Here is a 19,690-nt window from a genome sequence, read left to right as displayed (position 1 = left end):
GTCTGTCTGTAGCCTACTTACGGGGACACGGCTGCCAGATGGCCAGATCGACACTGCGCTTTCGACAGCGCTTCCTCGCGCAGACACTGGAAACACGCTGTGCAGATTAACCTGTAGGAAATCTCCTTTGGTATCTTCTTTATCTATTTTTCTGGAGCTACGAAACCGAACAATGTGAAATCATGAGTCGTCTTCTCCGAATCGGCGAACTGCAGCTCGGTGATAACTGTATCTATACCACAATCCTTCACGCGATCTGACCTAACCTTGACCCCTGACCTGGTCTACATATCACACACGACACAAACCAGTCAGCTGTTTTTTGGTTTTTCTGTAGATCCATTCCCAGTAACTCTTCCTTATCTTCTTCAGTGTTTTGCGCGTTTATCTCCCTTCCTTCGTGTGGCGTCAATCACGTCAACAGTGCTCTAAGCCGGCGAACCGCCACGCTGCACACTCCGTCTCGCGATCCACCCGGCGAAGCGGGTAATCATCTAGTATACATACAGACATACATACATACAAACATACATACATACATACATACATACATACATACATACATACATACATACGCACGCACAGACAGACAAAAGTTAGCATCGCATAGGACGTCAAATAGCGTTTTCACTCTCTATTATGACTTGATTCAGCCTTCGGCGGCGCAGCCGTTGGAATAATCGCTTCACTTCAATCGATTGGCCCGGTCAAAGTATAGCCCGTATTGATGAGAAAAGATGTTCTTCTTGTAGATTAGCCTTTTAAAATTACTGAGAGAAAAGAGCGATTTCCAAAAACGCCTGTGTCAAAAACACTGTGTTCAGAATCAACTATATTCACAACATGTTAATAGTAATTATGAGTCGCTCTGCGGAATACATAATTACAAAGGATTGATCTGATGGTATGCAAAATGTCATTAAACTGCGTCTAATACTTTTTCCTTGCGAGATCTCAGAACATACGCGATTCGGCCTTGGACGGCGCAAAGGTTGAAATATTCCTTCACTTCAATCGGTTGGCCCGGTTAAAGTAATGCACATATTGATTAGATAAGACATTGTCCTGGTAGATTGGCCTTTTGAAATTATTGACAGAAAAGAGCGATTTCCAGAAATATCTGTGTAAAAAGTAAAACACTGTGTTCAGAAACCACCCTTTTTCAAGACGTTAATAAAATGTTGATAAGTCGCTCTTCCACATACATCATAACAAAGGGTTGATCTTATGCCACACTAAATTTCAGTATTGTACTTTAAATAGTTTTCCTACGCGCGCTCTTGGAACTTGGGTGACGATTTCGAGTGTTCCGCTTGCCGCGACGTCAAATGGCTTTTTCCCTGTACACCTCGTCTGCGGCTAAGTCCGAAGCGGAAGATAGCGTTTTGGGGCAAGTTCGGGACTTGTTTTACTCATGAAACAAAAACAGGATGTTCACATACAAACAATCATTCAAAAGAACAACAACTGGAGAAACCCTTGCAAGTTGTTTGACGTTTTCAAAATATTTATTTAGCCTTTTAAATCTTCAGAGAAAAGTAAAAGAAATTCACGGCTGTGGCCGCCATTTTGGATTTTCTCTGTGGGCCTCCCTAACACACACACACACACACACACACACACACACACACACACACACACACACACACACACACACATATGTAGCTTACCTCAACAACAATGTAGTTTTCCTGTTGCTCGCGATCGAACACACACACACACACACACACACACACACACACACACACACACAGACAGACACATACACACAGACAGACACACAGACAGACACACACAGACACACACGAACATGGAGAAAACACCAGGAAGATCATGTGCAGCTGATTCATGTATAATAATATCACATTTTCTTTACAAATAAGCTTCCATGATAACACTTTTCAGTAGTAGAAAAATTGACAAAAATAGGTGTTAAGAAATTTAACCTATTTCACCAATTTGCAAATTTGTAATACATATCTGCATTCCCACTACACTGATGCAGTGTACACTGGGGACGCATTGACTGATTTTTGTTATTGTGACAAAAATATGAAACTACAGCTTTGGTCCAGCAACGCCATGGAAACTGGTGCTCGGTCTGCAAGCCCATTGCCCTGAAATGTCTCCTGCCTCTATCATTTTTATCTTCGACAAGCACTATATTGACAATAAAAATGGCCAGTATCCATCCCGTGAAAAATACGATGGCAAAACAGGCATGTTGACGTTAATGACTATAAATATAAGTAGATTCATATTGTTTACTTTTCCCAATTCCTCACTTGTTTCAATCGGCTTGATGTTTTCTGTTCCGTTTAAACAGTGCCTAAACAATGTAGAATGTCCCGCATCCCACGATGAAGATGAAAGCCACGCCAATTTTGGCATGCATAATCCAGGAGTACTTTCACATTTTTTAACTCTTCCCCTTTCCCCACTGGCTTCATAAATCAGGTTGATTTCTATAAACAGTCGGGATATTGGCATGCATGATCAAGGCTACTGTAGATTCACATTGCTCACTTTTCCCAATTTTCCCATTTGCTTTATCAACGGGGTGTTGGTGTGCGCGATCAAGGAACAGTTTCACATTTCTCACTTTTCCCAATCCCCCACTCACTTAAAAAATCAGGTTGATTTCTATAAATCGTAGATTCACATTGTTAAGTTTTCCCCTTTCCCCACTTGCCTCAAAAATCAAGTTGATTTCTATAGATTCACATTGTTAAGTTTTCCACTTTTCCTACTTGCTTCATAAATTAGGTTGATTTCTATAAACCGTAGATTCACATTGTTAAATTTCCCCCCACTTCCCATTGGCTTTATATATTAGGTTTATTTCTATAAACAATGTATACTGTGATGAAGACGAAGGCTACTGTAGATTCAAATTGTTAACTTTTCCCCACTGGCTTTAAAAATCAGTGGAACAAGACACTGTAGAAGGCCCTAGACACTGTAGAAGGCCCTAGACACTGTAGAAGGCCCTAGACACTGTAGAAGGCCCAGTATCCCTCGATGAAGACGAAGGCTACTGTAGCATAGACCGTAGAGTACTCAGTGACTGTAGATTCCAATTGTTAACTTTTCCCCATTCGCCACTGGCTTCAAAACTCAGTGAGACTAGACATTGTAGAAGGCCCAGTATCCCGCATTGAATACGAAGGCTATTGTAGATTCAAATTGTTAACTTTTTCCCACTGGCTTCAAAAATCAGTGGAACTAGACACTGTAGAAGGCCCTAGACACTGTAGAAGGCCCAGTATCCCGCGATGAAGACGAAGGCTACTGTAGATTCAAATTGTTAACTTTTCCCCACTGGCTTCAAAAATCAGTGGAACTAGACATTGTAGAAGCTAGGCCCTAGACACTGTAGAAGGCCCAATATCCCGCGATGAAGACGAAGGCTACTGTAGATTCAAATTGTTTAATGGCTTCAAAACTCAGTGGGACTAGGCACTGTGGAAGCCCAGTATCCCGTGATAAAGACGAAGGCTACTGTCGATTCAAATTGTTAACTTTTCCCCACTGGCTTCAAAAATCAGTGGAACTAGACACTGTAGAAGGTCCTAGACACTGTAGAAGGCCCAGTATCCCGCGATGAAGACGAAGGCTACTGTAGATTCAAATTGTTTACTGGCTTCAAAACTCAGTGGGACTTACTGTGGAAGCCCGGTATCCCGCGATGAAGACGAAGGCTACTGTAGATTCACATTGTTTAATGGCTTCAAAACTCAGTGGGACTAGGCACTGTAGAAGCCCAGTATCCCGTGATAAAGACGAAGGCTACTGTAGATTCAAATTGTTTACTGGCTTCAAAACTCAGTGGGACTTACTGTGGAAGCCCGGTATCCCGCGATGAAGACAAAGGCTACTGTAGATTCACATTGTTTAATGGCTTCAAAACTCAGTGGGACTAGGCACTGTAGAAGCCCAGTATCCCGTGATAAAGACGAAGGCTACTGTCGATTCTTGTTAACTTTTCCCCACTGGCTTCAAAAATCAGTGGAACTAGACACTGTAGAAGGTCCTAGACACTGTAGAAGGCCCAGTATCCCGCGATGAAGACGAAGGCTACTGTAGATTCAAATTGTTTACTGGCTTCAAAACTCAGTGGGACTTACTGTGGAAGCCCAGTATCCTGCGATGAAGACGAAGGCTACTGTAGATTCAAATTGTTTACTGGCTTCAAAACTCAGTGGGACTAGGCACTGTAGAAGCCCAGTATCCCGTGATAAAGACGAAGGCTACTGTAGATTCAAATTGTTTACTGGCTTCAAAACTCAGTGGGACTAGGCACGGCACTGTAGAAGCCCAGTATCCCGTGATAAAGACGAAGGCTACTGTAGATTCAAATTGTTTACTGGCTTCACAACTCAGTGGGACTTACTGTAGAAGCCCAGTATCCCGTGATAAAGACGAAGGCTACTGTAGATTCAAATTGTTAACTTTTCCCCGTTGTCAACTGGCTTCATAAATCAGTGGTTGACTAGACGCTGTAGAAGGCCCAGTATCCCGTGATGAAGACAAGCGCTACGCCGATGTTTACGTGCATGACGTAGGACATCCTGGTCTCCTCGAAGATGGAGCGGTTCATCGCGTGCATGACGGCGTTCTCCTCGGGCTGAACCATGTTCTCCACGCCACACATCCACAGGATGGCCCGCACTCGGAACGGCTGTTGCTGCAGCGTTTTGTCGCCCATCAGTTTGCGGAAGTACTGCGGCGGTAGGTCCTTCTCCACGTTCTGCGTTGAGTCAGATATGGGACAAATAAAGTGGGCTTGAAGGTTTAAGTCAAGAGACGAAGGGTGAACGTTCAGTTAAAGTGGGATTTGTGTGTGTGTGTGTGTGTGTGTGTGTGTGTGTGTGTGTGGGTCTGTGTGTGTGTGTGCGTGCATGTGCGTGTGTGTGCGCGCGCGCGCGAGAGAGTCAATGTTTCTGATTGTTTTATTTACTGCCAATACTGCATGTACGACAAGCGTCTTTGTTTGTTTTGAAAGTACACTATAGAAACCACAAACTCTACAGCAGCCGGCTTTGAAAGTACACTATAGAAACCACAAACTTTACAGCTGCTGCAGCCGGCTTTGAAAGTACACTATAGAAACCACAAACTCTACAGCAGCCGACTTTGAAAGTACACTATAGAAACCACAAACTCTACAGCAGCCGGCTTTGAAAGTACACTATAGAAACCACAAACTTTACAGCTGCTGCAGCCGGCTTTGAAAGTACACTAGAAACCACAAACTCTACAGCAGCCGGCTTTGAAAGTACACTATAGAAACCACAAACTCTACAGCAGCCGGCTTTGAAAGTACACTATAGAAACCACAAACTCTACAGCAGCCGGCTTTGAAAGTACACTATAGAAACCACAAACTTTACAGCTGCTGCAGCCGGCTTTGAAAGTACACTAGAAACCACAAACTCTACAGCAGCTGGCTTTGAAAGTACACTATAGAAACCACAAACTCTACAGCAGCCGGCTTTGAAAGTACACTAGAAACCACAAACTCTACAGCAGCCGGCTTTGAAAGTACACTATAGAAACCACAAACTCTACAGCAGCCGGCTTTGAAAGTACACTAGAAACCACAAACTCTACAGCAGCCGGCTTTGAAAGTACACTAGAAACCACAAACTCTAAGCAGCCGCCCCCCCCCCCCCCCCCCCCATCCCCCAGCCCCACCGCCACCATTTCTCCCACCCCTCGACACCGACCTCCTCTTTCTCCTCGACGTGGAGGCAGTGTCTGGTGGAGAACGTCTTGCCCATGTAGAACTCCTCGCCAGGGGCCTTGGTGACGAGGCTGATGGCCACGATCAACAGGGCGGTGAACACAAACAGCAGCGCCCCGAAGTGCAGGAAGTGCAGCTTCAGGACAGCGTCGGCACCCGCCGGCTGCGTCACATCCTCCCCGCACTTTGCCCCAACCACGCCGTACTGCTCCCAGAAGAACCGCACTACCCCGACCTGAAAGGGTAAGCCAGGAGAAGAAATAAAAGAAGAAACAACACGGCAGATATACCGACCCTATCTTTTTTGGTCACGTTACCCTACACCAACATATATTTTTGTTTGGCCTAAACAAAGGAGGCAGAGCGCTGTTTAGAGATCTACTAAACAAAGGCCAGTAAGCGCTCTAAATGCATACGACATATGTTTTAGAGTAAGTAACAGTTAGTCGGAACCATTCTCCTGGCACCTGGGAGAATAACAAGCATTGAAATGAACAAACGACTTTCGAGTCATCGTGAACACGGAAGGGCTACGTTTGCGCTTCGACCTTAATGATATACGATACCGAAACATACACAGCCTGGCGTTGACCTTTCCATTGATTTTCTACTGCTGATATGTTGAAGCCACCGAAACCAACTTCGTTCTCGAAATTCTTTGTAACTTCCCGAGGGAGATCTACAAAAGAAGGGACAGCATTTTTTCGTGACGCCATTGTTCACGTTATTACGTTTTTTCGAACTTTGTCTTTGTGGCTGACGTCAGAGATATTGCTTGGAAAGAGAGAGTCAAAAAGAGACGTCTTCGCTGTTTTGTTTGTGTTAATCGATATCGTATATGTTAAAGTGGTGTTCGAGACGTGAAATACCCAAAAAGATCGAAAAACAAATTCTACCGATGTCGCTAAGCATCATGTGACTTTCAGCGAGATCGGCAAAACGCTTCCAGGAGCTCCCACCTGTGGGATTCCCTGTATAAAGGGAATCCCCCTACAGGAAGTCTACCTACTGGGATTGCACATTTTTTGTCGACAATGACATAAACCCCATCAGCCGCACGCTCTGTGAAACTACTTCGTGGAACTTACAAATCGCGATTTGACGTACAACATAAAATAGATTATTAACAGTTGCCGACTCGTATGAACATTCGGTGAAATATTTTGTGATGATCGCACAATGGAAGGCCATAGTATACAACTAGGACCGTGATTTCAAGTGGGTTAGACCCAGTTGTGAGGACTAACCACTTGATCAGCCATCATGGACCAAAGAATGGACTTGCATGTCAAAATAAACGTGGGGCACACAACATTCTCTACACCAGATTACGACGACGAGACCCCTCCATGAGGATCGCGACTTACAATTGTACCAGACATCATGGACCAGAAGATGGCAGGCTCCGTGGCCCGCTTCCACAGCACGGCCACCACGTAGGCTGCACACACGGGGGCTCCCAGGTAGGCCGTCATCTTTTGGATGTATTCGAACAGTGTCTTTCTCTGTAAAAAGAACAACACCCCGGTCTTACACGAGAAAATTACTCCCACGCGATTTTTACTCCGGAGAATTTCGTACGAAATTTTTACTCCGGAGTAAATTTTTCGTGGAGTAAAAATTTCGTGTTACACCGGCAACAAAACCACTACGTGTGAAAATCTGAAACTAATGAGGCAGAGCGCTATGTAGAGATCAAATAACCAAAGAGAAGTCGAAAGTCGCTTGTTCATTTCAATGCTTGTTATTCTCTCAGGTGCCAGGAGATTGGTTCCGTATAACTCTCGCTTACTCCATTACACATGCCGTATGCATTTAGAGCGCTTACTTCCCTTTGGTGATTTGATCCCTACGTGTGATGATTGATTGACTGACTGATTGGTTGAGATATTGATTTACCGACTGATTGGTTGACAGAGTTATTGATTTACCGACTGAATGGTTTGATAATTGACCGATTGGCAGTTGATATTTGTTCGATATTATCCATAACCGATAAAAATCCCAACAGAGATATTTCCGGAATTCGCCCATTGACTGAGCTTTGTTTGAGGTTTCAGCCAATCCGACTCCGCAGCTGGTTCCCAAACGGTTGGTAATTAACTTTCTCGTGCCAAGAAAAATAAATAAGGCAAAAAAATATTATAAAAAATTACAAAAACCTTTCTCGTGCACATCAACGCTGGGCAGGTTTGACCGCGACCAGTGATGGCGCTAATAATTATTTGTTCAAACCGGTACTCGAACTTTTATGATGCAAACTATTCAGAAACAACCCGGCAGGCTGGTCATTGGAACCAGTAAGAGTCCAACTCAGAGTACTGGTTTTGTTGTTTTACCAGCGAAAAAAAACAGTAGATAAAAAAATCAACCAGTAGGTTATACCGGCAGCCAATTATTTTCCGGTATTTTCTCATTTCAACCGGTAAAATACCGGTAATTACCGGCGCCAATACTGCGTGACCCCCACGTACCTCGCGCACGACGGGCACCCAGATGATGCTGACGACGATGAGGACGAGGACGGCCAGGCGGCCCACCAGCATGAGCTCCACGTCACTCGCGCCCCTGCGCACGCGGTGCCAGATGTCGATGGTGAAGATGGTGGAGGTGGAGTTGAAGATGGAGGTGAGGGAGGAGATGAGTGCAGACATCATCGTCGCCATCATCAGCCCTCGCACGCCGTTTGGCATCAGCTGCAGGATACAGTGAACTGGTGGATGGATAGTTGATGGATGGATGGACGGAGGGATGTACCTATGGATGGTTGATGGGTGGATAGATGGATGGGTGGATAGATGGATGGGCTGATAGATGGATGGGCTGAGAGATGGATGGAAGAATGGATGGATGGATGTTTGGATGGATGTATGGGTAGATGGGTAGATGGGTGGATTGATAAATGGATTGATGGATGGATGGGTGGATAAATGGATTGATTGATGGATCGGCGGGAGAAAGAACTAACAAAGGAATTGATGGATGCATTGATTGATTGGCTGATGGATGGATGGGCGGGCGGATAAAGCAGGACTAAACATTTTCAAACAATTAAATAATAAAAAGAAACGAAAATGAAGACGAACAACTTATCCAAAGCTCGTACGTGAACGCCGTTTCCCATAAGCCGGGTAGTGACAAATACACCGGAAAAACCAACTTCAGTCAGACGTAACATATGTTATGTTCAGACAGACGCCGAATAATATGCTCTCCGATCTACTCACCCTGACCACGAGCGCGGGGTAGGCGATGTCAGCACAGTTGTCCTTGCCACAGATCTGCTGGCAGCGGGCAGGCTCGTTGCACGCCACGTCATCGGGGTAGAGGATGCGAGAGATCATGCCGGGGAAGACGAACAGCCACATGGGCATGATCTTCAGGTAGGCGGCGAGCACGCACCCCATCTTAGCGTGGGTCATGTTCTGAGGGAGAGAAGTTGTCATGGATGGATTTGTGGGATGGGAGTTTGTGACAAGGCATTCATGGGTTCACAGGGATAGAAGTAGTAGAAAATCAGTTTGAATGAATCAATGAATGAAGGAATGAGCGAGCGAACGGATAAACGAACGAACTACCGAACGAACTAACGAACGAACCAACGAAGGGACGAACGAACGAACGAACGGAAGAATGAATGAATGAATGAAAATCGGTCTTTCTTCGACCCCCCAAAAAGAACTTTAGACGATTCGTAAACTGTATGTTTATACGCAAGGCTTATTGTACAAACAAACGTTGCGGGGAAGACGGGACCGACAACGACGACTGAACCGAGACAGGTGTGTTGTCGTTCGGCGTCATCGCTGGTACTGACACAAGTAGCGTTTGCGGGGAGAACGAGCGGCAGTGGCCTGAAGAAGAAAACTCCTGGACACCCGAACGAATGGTTTTGACACGACTTGTAGAGGCGGAGCCCCTCGGGGCATGTTTTGGGTGGTGCACGGGGAACACGCATTTCAGTGATATGAATTATTTGTCTTGCACCTGGGTCTTCCAGGTCTGTGACCTAATACAAAAAACAAGCTTTTATGTGTGTGTGTGTGTGTGTGTGTGTGTGTGTGTGTGTGTGTGTGTGAGTTTGTGTTGTGTTTGTGTGTGTGCGTGCGCACGCGCGTGTGTGTGGGTGTGTGAGTGTGCGCGGGTGCATGTGCGCATGTGTGTGTGTGTGGGTGTGTGAGTGTGCGCATGTGTGTGTGTGTGTGTGTGCCCCGCGATTTGTAAAATGTTTTACAAATAACAATAGTAATAATAATAATAATAAATGAGCATTTATATAGCGCAACATCATAACTTTACAATTATGCTCTTTGCGCTTGACACATTTAAAATTAAAACACAGTTATACAAGCATTTACATCTACATTCATAGTCAGCAACGCTTAATTAAAAGCATACACCATCAAACATACATTACAAAAGATTCTTCCACTAACTAAGTAATAAAAACATGAATAAAATAGGTAGTGAAAACAAGGAAATACCAGCTGAATATCCTTAAAGGCACAGTAAGCCTCCCGTAAACCATCACACAGCTCCCCGTGTGTCTACATACAGTACAAGCATACTTCCATTTGAACGCTCACCGAACGGGAACATCCAGGCTGCTTTCTGTCGAGCGTGAGAAATTTTCAAAGAATTTATTTTTGTGGACTTCTACCTCTACAACAATGGCGCCTCGTTTTGGTGCTGGACGGCTGTTATGAATCACGCCCGGACAGTAAGCCTCCCGTAAACCATCACAGATACTGTCAGGCTTTTACACACAGTACAAACACCCTTCCATTTGAACGCTCACCAAACGGGAACATCCTAGGTGCCCTACGTAAAGAGCGAGCAATTTTTAAAGAATTAATTTTGCAGATTGTCTCGAACACTTTTTGGACCCATCCTGAACTCAGGTCAAAAATTAGTTACTTCCCTTCGGGTCTCATTCTACCGCGACAACTGCAACACAACATTTGTTATCACACAGATTTCCAACAACCTCGATTCGCAAAGAAAGCTACCGCGACAACTGCAACACAACATTTGTTATCACACAGATTTCCAACAACCTCGATTCGCAAAGAAAGCTACCGCGACAACTGCAACACAACATTTGTTATCACACAGATTTCCAACAGGCGATGTTCGGAAATAACTCTATCTAGTCTGGGGACTCGTGGCAGGATACTTCATATCATTGAACAAAGCACCAAAATTGGCATACATATACCTTTTCCCATTCTCTATCGAATAAGAGGATGACACAACTGATTGGACAAGGTCATGACCTTCAAATCTATACTCTTCATAAAAAGAAACGCATCAATTCTTAAAGTCTCTATACTGCCAGTTTTTGTCAAAATCAGGTTTGCAAAATGAGAAAAAGAAAGCTCTTTAGTATTCCTAATGGCATGAGAGGATGACAATTTAATTAAATCATCACGATTATATTCGTCATAAAAAATAAAGCATCATTCCCAAAAATCGCGCACAAAATTAGCAAGTTAGTAAAAGTGCAAAACAGACCCAGAACACATCCTTTTTAGCACGGAGTACCTCAGGGCTCTGTTCTAGGCCCGGTTCTGTTTACACTATATACACAGGACCTATCTGACGTCATCTCGAGGCATGGCTGCGAACACCACAAGTATGCCGACGACACCCAAATAGAGGATTCTGCTCCCCCCAGTGATTTTCCAAAAGTGGTTAAAAACACTGAGCGCTGCATTGAGTCAGTTAAAGACTGGATGATAGACAATAAACTCAAGCTGAATGACTCAAAAACTGAGGTGATGCTGTCAGGCTCAAGGCATGCTTTAAATCAGATTGACTGTACTTCCCTGACAATAGGCGACACTCAGATTGTTTCCCAAACCGCTGTTAAGGACCTAGGCGTGTACCTGGACTCTGCTCTGACAATGCAAAAACACATTAGTTTTGTTTGTAAATGTGCCTTTTTTGAGTTGCGCAAGATTTCCTCTGTCAGATCATTCCTGACACTCCAAGCCACTGTTCAACTTGTCTCCTCTCTGATCCTGAGTCGACTTGACTACTGCAACTCATTGCTTGCCGGCCTCCCCACTGAAGAACTTGATCGCTTACAGAGAGTCCAGAACAGTGCTGCAAGGCTCATTCTGCAGAAGTCTAAGAAAGACCATGTCACTCCCCTACTTACCACCCTTCACTGGCTTCCTATGAAGTATAGAATCGAGTACAAGCTCGCTCTGTTAGGGTACCGCTGTTTTGAGAAATCACTTCCCCCCAATTTGTCCCATTCCCTCAGTATCTACGAGCCATCCCGTTCTCTCAGATCCTCCTCTGAAAAACTCCTTCGCATCCCCAAAACCAGGACCAAGACCTTTGGTGAAAGAACCTTTAGGTACCAGATTCCGACCGTCTGGAACTCGCTTCCAAGTTCTATCCGTGATTCCAGCAGCCTTTCCTCCTTCAAAACCCAACTCAAAACATACCTGTTTCGTAAAGCCTTTGCTTAGCCTGAGTAGACTCTCCACAACTCTATTCTGTTTTGGAACTCTCTACCCTGTATGTGCTTTATGGTCTCTTTGTCAATGGTATCTTTGTGTGTGCGCGTGCGTGCGTGTGTATGTGTGTGTGTGTGTGTGTGTGTGTGTGTGTGTGTGTGTGTGTGTGTGTACTTTTAACATTGTACGCTAAGTTTTGCTTAGTGCTTGGGTTCTTGGTGTTATGTCTCAGTTAAATGTATGCTTTGTATGCTTGTTGATTTGTGCTAGTTTATTCTAAAATCAATTTGTAAAGCGCCTGGAGCCAATTGATGGGACTCGCGCTATAGAAAAGTTATTTATTATTATTATTATTATTATTAAGTATCCCCTGCGACAATTAACCCAATGCCCCCTGAACCGCCCGGCATGGCCCGCTGGAAGTGCCCTATGAAATCCATGAAACGCCCGGCATGGCCCGCTAAACACTAGGTCACCTACTTTCACTTTTTAAACACACAAAAGCACGCAGTCTCAAGTTCACAGTAAAAGAAATACACCTTTCACAAAATTGTAAACTCGGTTTCGGGGCCCGTGTTGTTCGTTTTACTCGCAAAAAGAGAAACAATGCCAACGCGACATCTTCTCAAACTTTCGCAAAACAGCAATGTTTGATGGATCCATATTATCTGCTTATCGAGTAAACAATGTATCCATTGGAAAGGTAACAAGGTCACTAAATCGCTTGACACGCATTTTGAGTGATCATGAGCTTGATATCACTAACCTTACTTTCCCGCAAACAACAATACAGAACTTCACGCTTGATTACGTAAACTCACCTGTAACTGCTGTCTATCTCGATGTTTATGAGGCCTGGATGTCACTACTGTATTATGATCCGCCACAGGAGCACATCACTTCCTTCTGCCTTGTTCTGGGGTATATAAGGCCAGTATATATGGCCAGTGGTGTTTCCCTCGACGGTGAGTGAAATGACCTTGAAGATGTGGGTCGTTTACTTCTCTTGTCTCCTTTCCTTGTGTTGATCTCCGTCAAAGTCAAACCAGACACGTTTCCATGCATTATCATACCTGTGTGTGCACGCAGACTTTCAGGAACAACGTCTGCTGAGGCCTTAACAGTACCGTCAAAACAATAGTCTTTGGAAAGGATATCTTTACGGACACTCTGTGCGGCACGTGCAAGATGAAATGCGTCATCATCTAATGTTCTTGCAAAATTCAGCAAACTGCTGACGTCTGTATCGAAAATAAGGACTGTTTCTTTTTTCTTGCCTTTGAGCTTGCAGATTTGGCACCATACGAAGAGGTCTTTCTTTGAGTCTTGTTGTATGAACCTTTTTGTTATTTGAACAGTCCAGCTCACGAAACTGGCTGTCATGTACTTTGCACAGTTCAGACATTTTGAACAGCGACATGGACTTGCTTTCTCTCTCTTCTTCAATAAAAAAAAATGAGTTTACTTAACACTGTTAACTCATTTTGTTCGTGTGCGTCATTAATTCCCCGTTCTGCTAAGGCTTTTTTTTTAGATTTATTGTACAAAGCAGGGCCGGACCCAGGGGGGGGGGGGGGGGGTCCAGGGGTTCCGGAACCCCACCCCTGGAAAAAGCATGTACCTTGCTTTGAGTGTTGTTTTTTTTAAATTTTTTTTAAAATAAATTTTGTGTGTGTCTCTAACAAATTTTATTCAATGTGAAATCCGATGAGAAAAAGGTACCCCCCCCCCCCCCCCCCACCCACCAACTCACACTGACAGACCTTAACCCTCAAAACAAGGCCCAGAATGCACCAGATTGCACAGATTTTAACCGTTTTTCAAAAATTTTGCGGGGGAGCATGCCCCCGGACCCCCCTAGTTCGCGCGCCTGCAAAGCAGGCGCGCACTTATGGCTTCGCCACTTCGCTGATTTGCCCCCCCAAAAAAGGAGGAACCCCCCCCCCTTACAACTCATTTGGTCCGGCCCTGCAAAGTCAACTTGCAAGATGAATGATTTTTGGCGTCCAAGGCATGCATATTCCCCTCTGATAATTTTCCCAAGAGTGATCGGCCCTGCACAATCTCTGCATATTCACGAATTGTTTGCTCGATGGTAAATGTACATGCGTTCACAAGTTTTTCAGAAGTACCATCTTTTCCGCAAAAAAAACCAAGTCTCATCGCGGTCACACACAGGTCCTATCGTCCTCCTTGTTTTGACGGGGCTATGCAGTTCTTTCTGGTCATTATCTTCTTCTTTCAAGTATCTCTTCTCAGCACGAGCAATGTTCTGGTTATCAAATTTGTTCCTGCAGGTTCTGGGCCATACAGCTTTTTTCTCTTCAAATGGTGTCTTCATATCGTTACCTTGTTCAAGGAGAACGTTGTTCAAAACAAACACAGACAAATCCCCAAGGGCTTCAAGTATCAAAATATTGTCGACGACACGACCGTACCCAGTCTGCACGCCAGCTTTGGCAAGTTTTGATTGTGTTGGATTTACTAATTTTTCTTCTGTTTCTGTTTGGCATATCGCACATAAAGACCAGTCGATCAGGGCACGGGCCTCCATCATTGATGGGTGTGAATTACCTTCATGAACCGCTTCTTCTGAAGACTCCTCTTGTGTTGGCAGTGGTCTGGGATCCAAGCTTTTTTCCTGGACAGAATCCGGGAGATTGTGAGGGTCCAGGGAAGTCTCTGCATCCAGGATGAGATAACCTATTCAAAACAAACAAGGGCAATAAATCAACTGCAAAACAATTTTGTCTGTGACTTAATCACACACACACACACACACACACACCAAGCGAGCACGCATATCCACTCACCCCCTCACCCTTTCGCCACATACCTTCGCGAACCGCGTCTTCAGAAGACGTTCGTTGTTTTGGCAGTGGTCTTGAATCCATGCTTTCTCTTGACTGATGCAAGGATCAGGGGACGTCTCTGTATCCAGAGTGATAAAACCGAATCAAATACAGACAAACAAGGAAATGAATCACATGAAAGACAATGCTGTATGCGACTTAACTACCCACACTTAAACACACACAAACACACATGCACACATACATTCTCTCTCTCTCTCTCTCTCTCTCTCTCTCTCTCTCTCTCTCTCTCTCTCTCTCTCTCCCCACACACACACACACCCACACAGGTACGCACACGTACACGGCACACACACACACACACACACACACACACACACACACACACACACACACACGTACGCACGCACACACACACACACAGACGGACACACACGCACGCACACACACACACACACACACACACACACACACACACACACACACACACACGTACCAACACGCATGGCTAGGATATTAGGTTACATTAGATATGTGACCTGATCGTCTGCGGCTCTGTGCAGCGAATGAGAGAACCCAGTAGTGACCGCACGCAAAACGCACGTTGATTGAATGAAGCATGCACTTCAAATGTCTGTTTTCTTATATGATACCTATAATGTTAATAGACTGTCGTACCGATTTCTGTACATGCATTAACATCATCAAGATTCAAGAGTTAATTACCAATTACATATCGAAGATGTACAAAATTCAATTTGATTTCTGACTGTCAGTGCCACATGCAAACGAAAGCAAGGTAAACACGAACAGATCTAAACAGCAAGGCGTTTCCAAGATTTTGTGTCAACAAACGCTGCTTTCAAACTATTCCTGGAAAAACAGACATTCACAGGAACTCTTATTTTCCCAGGACGATCGTAGACTGGAACCATCTACAGGACGATCAAGTTCTGGCAGGATCTGTGGAGATCTTAAAATCTAATCTCCACCCAGTTTAGGACTTATTTATATGCGCACCTCCCTTCAGTTGATCAAATGCCAGAAGTGGTTTTTCAACGTATTGACACAGATACAGATCTGGCATTCATTGCAATCACTTTCGCGCCCCCCCCCCCCCCCCCCCCTTAAAAAGCATGTATACATGTTAAGCATCTTACCATTTACTCCAAGGTCGTGGGTGCAAAATATATAGCAGGCGCCTTCATTCTGCAAACTCAAACGCCATCCTGTTGCTCTTCAAGCAGACGACAGGTATTCCGCACAAAGCGATACGTCTAAAATCTGATTGGCTAATATTCCCAAGGTCGCGGATAACTCGTGTTATAGTTATCTCCCGCGCTGCGTTGTTTACTTTCGAAACGATTTTTATTTAATTAATTTGTTCACCCTTTCATACTTACTGGATGACTTGTGTCACCCTCTTAATCGATTCTTTGTACTTGTATGTGCAATTGCTGAGAAAACTACAATTTGTTCAATGATTTGAAGTATTGTGGTGTATTCTTGCCACGAGTCCCCAGACTAATCGAGTTTGTATGGGTTGTGAAAGAGAGAATACTTTTGCTTTTATTGAGTCAAAGTTCCCAACGTGACATTGCAGGCCAGTCACTAGCGAGGGGGGTGTCTCAAACACATGGACAAGGTGCACGTGTCGAACTATTGCATCACTAAAAGCAAGAGTATTCACTCTTTCAAACCCCACACAAACCGGATAAAGTTATTTCCGGAGTTCATCTGTCACAACCACCTCGAAACGAACGTCCCCCGAGACAACCGCAACACACAAACACTCCAGAAAAAGGCTACCTTGGCATGTCCCAAATATATGTATAATTATAGAACGCCACAACTGACTTTGCTAATCTACCGAGTATCCCTGCACTGGATTGGCTCTCTTAAAAATACCGGTAGAAGTTATGCCACTGGGAACAAAAGATACCGGTAGATTGTTACCGAGCAGAAAGCTCCGTCATTGGCTAATCAAACTACCGGGTAGAAAATGCCCCCATGTGCGCCGAAACTGCCTTTAACTCGGTAGAATCTACCTGTAGATTTTGGAAATATACCATTGATCATAAATCTAGCGGTAGATTCTACGGAGTAAAAAGTCCGTTCTGGCGTTTCATACAAATAGTCACTGGTACTGGGAACATTGATTATAAGTACTTAGCATAGCTACCTTGGCCGCCAGACCTCTTTGCACGATGACCTGGTCATTACACCAGTACCACACGGCGTTGACCGTCAGGCCAAAGACCAAGCCAGTCCAGGGCGTCCCCTCACCCGCTGGCCACATCAGCTGGAACCAGAACTTGCTGGGCCGGTTGCACGTACGGTACTTGTAGGTGGGGTTGGACGAGTTGAGGATGGCAGTGTCGGGGATGGACAAGGGGTACTTCCTCTTCATTTCCTCGTAGCCACCTACCTGTTGTGGGGATGTAAAACATCATGCCTACATAATTATAACTAGTACCTCTAGGCATTAATTCCGAATTGTCAGTCAAGGCAGGCATCAGTCAGTCAGACAACAACAAGCGATATTTTCTCTTTATTTCTTCGTAGCCACTCAAGGGAAGCGTTTAAGAATTTGAATACTGGTTACCAGTTTGGTGCTTACTACAACTGTAGAAGTTTGTTTGTTTCTTTGTTTGTTTGCTTAACGCCCAGCCGACCACGAAGGGCCATATCAGGGCGGTGCTGCTTTGACATATAACGTGCGCCACACACATGACAGAAGTTGCAGCACAGGCTTCATGTCTCACCCAGTCACATTATTCTGACACCGGACCAACCAGTCCTAGCACTAACCCCATAATGCCAGACGCCAAGCGGAGCAGCCACTAGATTGCCATTTTTAAAGTCTTAGGTATGACCCGGCCGGGGTTCGAACCCACGACCTCCCGATCACGGGGCGGACGCCTTACCACTAGGCCAACCGTGTTGGTACTACTGTAGAAGTGAGCTGAATGCAAGGAATTTATGATAGCGGTGTCAGACAACACCAAGTTCATGTCCTAAACTTCCGAAAATGTCCGAAAGTTGTATGGCTCTTTCGGTGTACCTGCTCCTCCGTCACTCTCAACAAACACACACACACACACACACACACACACACACACACACACACACACACACACACACACACACACGCACGCACACACACACACACACACACACACAACAGCAACCGTGATGTGTGACTGATCGAACCTCTTTGTCCCCCTGAAGTCGGCGTATGCTGCCTGAATGTCGGGGTAAAAACGTGCAAAAACATGAGTGAACGTGGGAGTTTCACCCCATGCACGAAGAAGAAGAAGAAGAAGAAGAAGAAGAAGAAGAAGAAGAACAACAACAACAACAACAACAACAACAACAACAACAACAACAACAAGAAAGAGGAAGAAGAAGAAGAACCTCCTTGAAGGCGAGGACCATGAGGACGAAGGCCCCGACCGTCATGATGGCGGTCTGGATGGTGTCGGTCCACATGACGGCAGTCAGACCGCCCGTGATGGTTAAGATGGCAGCGATGACCACTAGGATGATCACCCACACGTACAGCGTCGTCGTCCCGGGCAACGCCTGGTCCATGAACACGGACCCTGAGTACAAGTCGGCCGCGATCTGCAAGTAAAGCCCAGGTCCCACTGTGACGAATTTTGACGGCTAACTACAACGATTTGGGATTCGTGGAGAAAATCGCCGAGGTTGTTGTGGTTTCGTATTACTTCGTTCTTGTTCGGCCAATTTTTCACAATCATTCGAAGCAACCTTCACTTTGGCGGGAGGGTGGGGGGTGGGGGGGGGGGGGGGTGGGCTTGGGCGGGTGGGGGGTCGCGGTACCTACCTTAGTGGTGACATAGAGTGTCGTGTTTCGTAACCACCGATTTCTTTTTAAAAATATTTTTTTTTTGGGGGGGGGGGGGGTTGGGGGGGGGGTGGGGTTGGGGGGGGGGGGGGGGGGGGGTGGAGGGGGGTAGGCGGTACTTACCTTAGTGGTGACATACAGGGCCAGGGACATGATGGCCAGGTAGACGCGGATTCTTCTGCCCCCGAAGCGCTTGAACATGTACTCTGGCATGGTGTAGATACCCGAGGCCTTGTATACGGGGAGGAAGACCCAGCCTAGCAGGAAGAGCGTGTAAACGGCGTGCAGCCCGTACGCAGACACAACGATGCCGTCTTTGGCGCCGCTTCCCGCCAGCCCGATGATATTCCCTGCACAACACTTGAATTTACGAATTGTTTATAGTAACCCCATGGACGTACGATGACAACGACAATGACAATTCTTTATTGAACGAGGGTAATAAAATAAGCAGTTTTTGGTTTTTTTACATTTGGCCCTCGCCCCAAAGAGTGGCTAACTAAGAGTTAAGCAGCAGTTACACTGAGCACAAAAAGTTATGGATATTTTTTCAGTGGTATTGCTCAGATGTTAAACAGCAGTTTTTTTGGTCAGAAATATACGTGTATTTGAAGATCAGCCTTTCTTCTGCCCCAAAATGTGTTTCTGGAATCTGAGAAATATTTGGGTATGACGTCACAGGTCCGTGACCACGCCAACCCTCAAAAATGGCGTTTTTTGACGGCATGATTCACTTTCAACCGTCGAAACGGTAACTTAAACTGAATGATATATTGCATTTTTTACACCA

The 19,690-nt window shown here is 45.2% G+C and overlaps 1 protein-coding gene and 1 long non-coding RNA gene across 2 annotated transcripts in view; both read right to left on the bottom strand.

The window, feature by feature from the left end:
- Positions 1-19,690, bottom strand: part of LOC138978741 (uncharacterized) — a 193,183-nt gene that overhangs the window by 160,881 nt on the left and 12,612 nt on the right. The window lies entirely within an intron of this gene.
- On the bottom strand, positions 1,830-19,467 carry LOC138978735 (sodium/glucose cotransporter 4-like). Its single transcript, XM_070351527.1, has 8 exons — positions 19,024-19,467; positions 18,447-18,656; positions 17,212-17,457; positions 8,974-9,171; positions 8,221-8,442; positions 7,114-7,251; positions 5,730-5,981; positions 1,830-4,750 (listed from the first exon to the last, which is right to left on the bottom strand). Exons 1-8 carry the CDS (start codon positions 19,111-19,113, stop codon positions 4,493-4,495), a joined length of 1,614 nt encoding a protein of 537 aa, XP_070207628.1. The 5' UTR covers positions 19,114-19,467; the 3' UTR covers positions 1,830-4,492.

Source organism: Littorina saxatilis, linkage group LG10 (assembly GCF_037325665.1).
Source record: "Littorina saxatilis isolate snail1 linkage group LG10, US_GU_Lsax_2.0, whole genome shotgun sequence".
In the NCBI taxonomy this organism is placed as follows: domain Eukaryota; kingdom Metazoa; phylum Mollusca; class Gastropoda; order Littorinimorpha; family Littorinidae; genus Littorina; species Littorina saxatilis.
The sequence above is the reverse complement of the archived record's forward strand: the minus strand, read 5'-3'. Positions and strand labels throughout refer to the sequence as shown.

Bases quoted from the DNA above. Each gene is read 5' to 3' on its own strand.
- LOC138978735 (XM_070351527.1), bottom strand. From the start codon at position 19,113: ATGCCAGAGTACATGTTCAAGCGCTTCGGGGGCAGAAGAATCCGCGTC. The intron at 17,458-18,446 runs GTTCTTCTTCTT...TCCCCACAACAG, and splicing joins TGGTCCTCGCCTTCAAGGAG to GTAGGTGGCTACGAGGAAAT. The intron at 9,172-17,211 runs GTAGCTATGCTA...TCTCTCCCTCAG, and splicing joins AAAGAGGTCTGGCGGCCAAG to AACATGACCCACGCTAAGAT.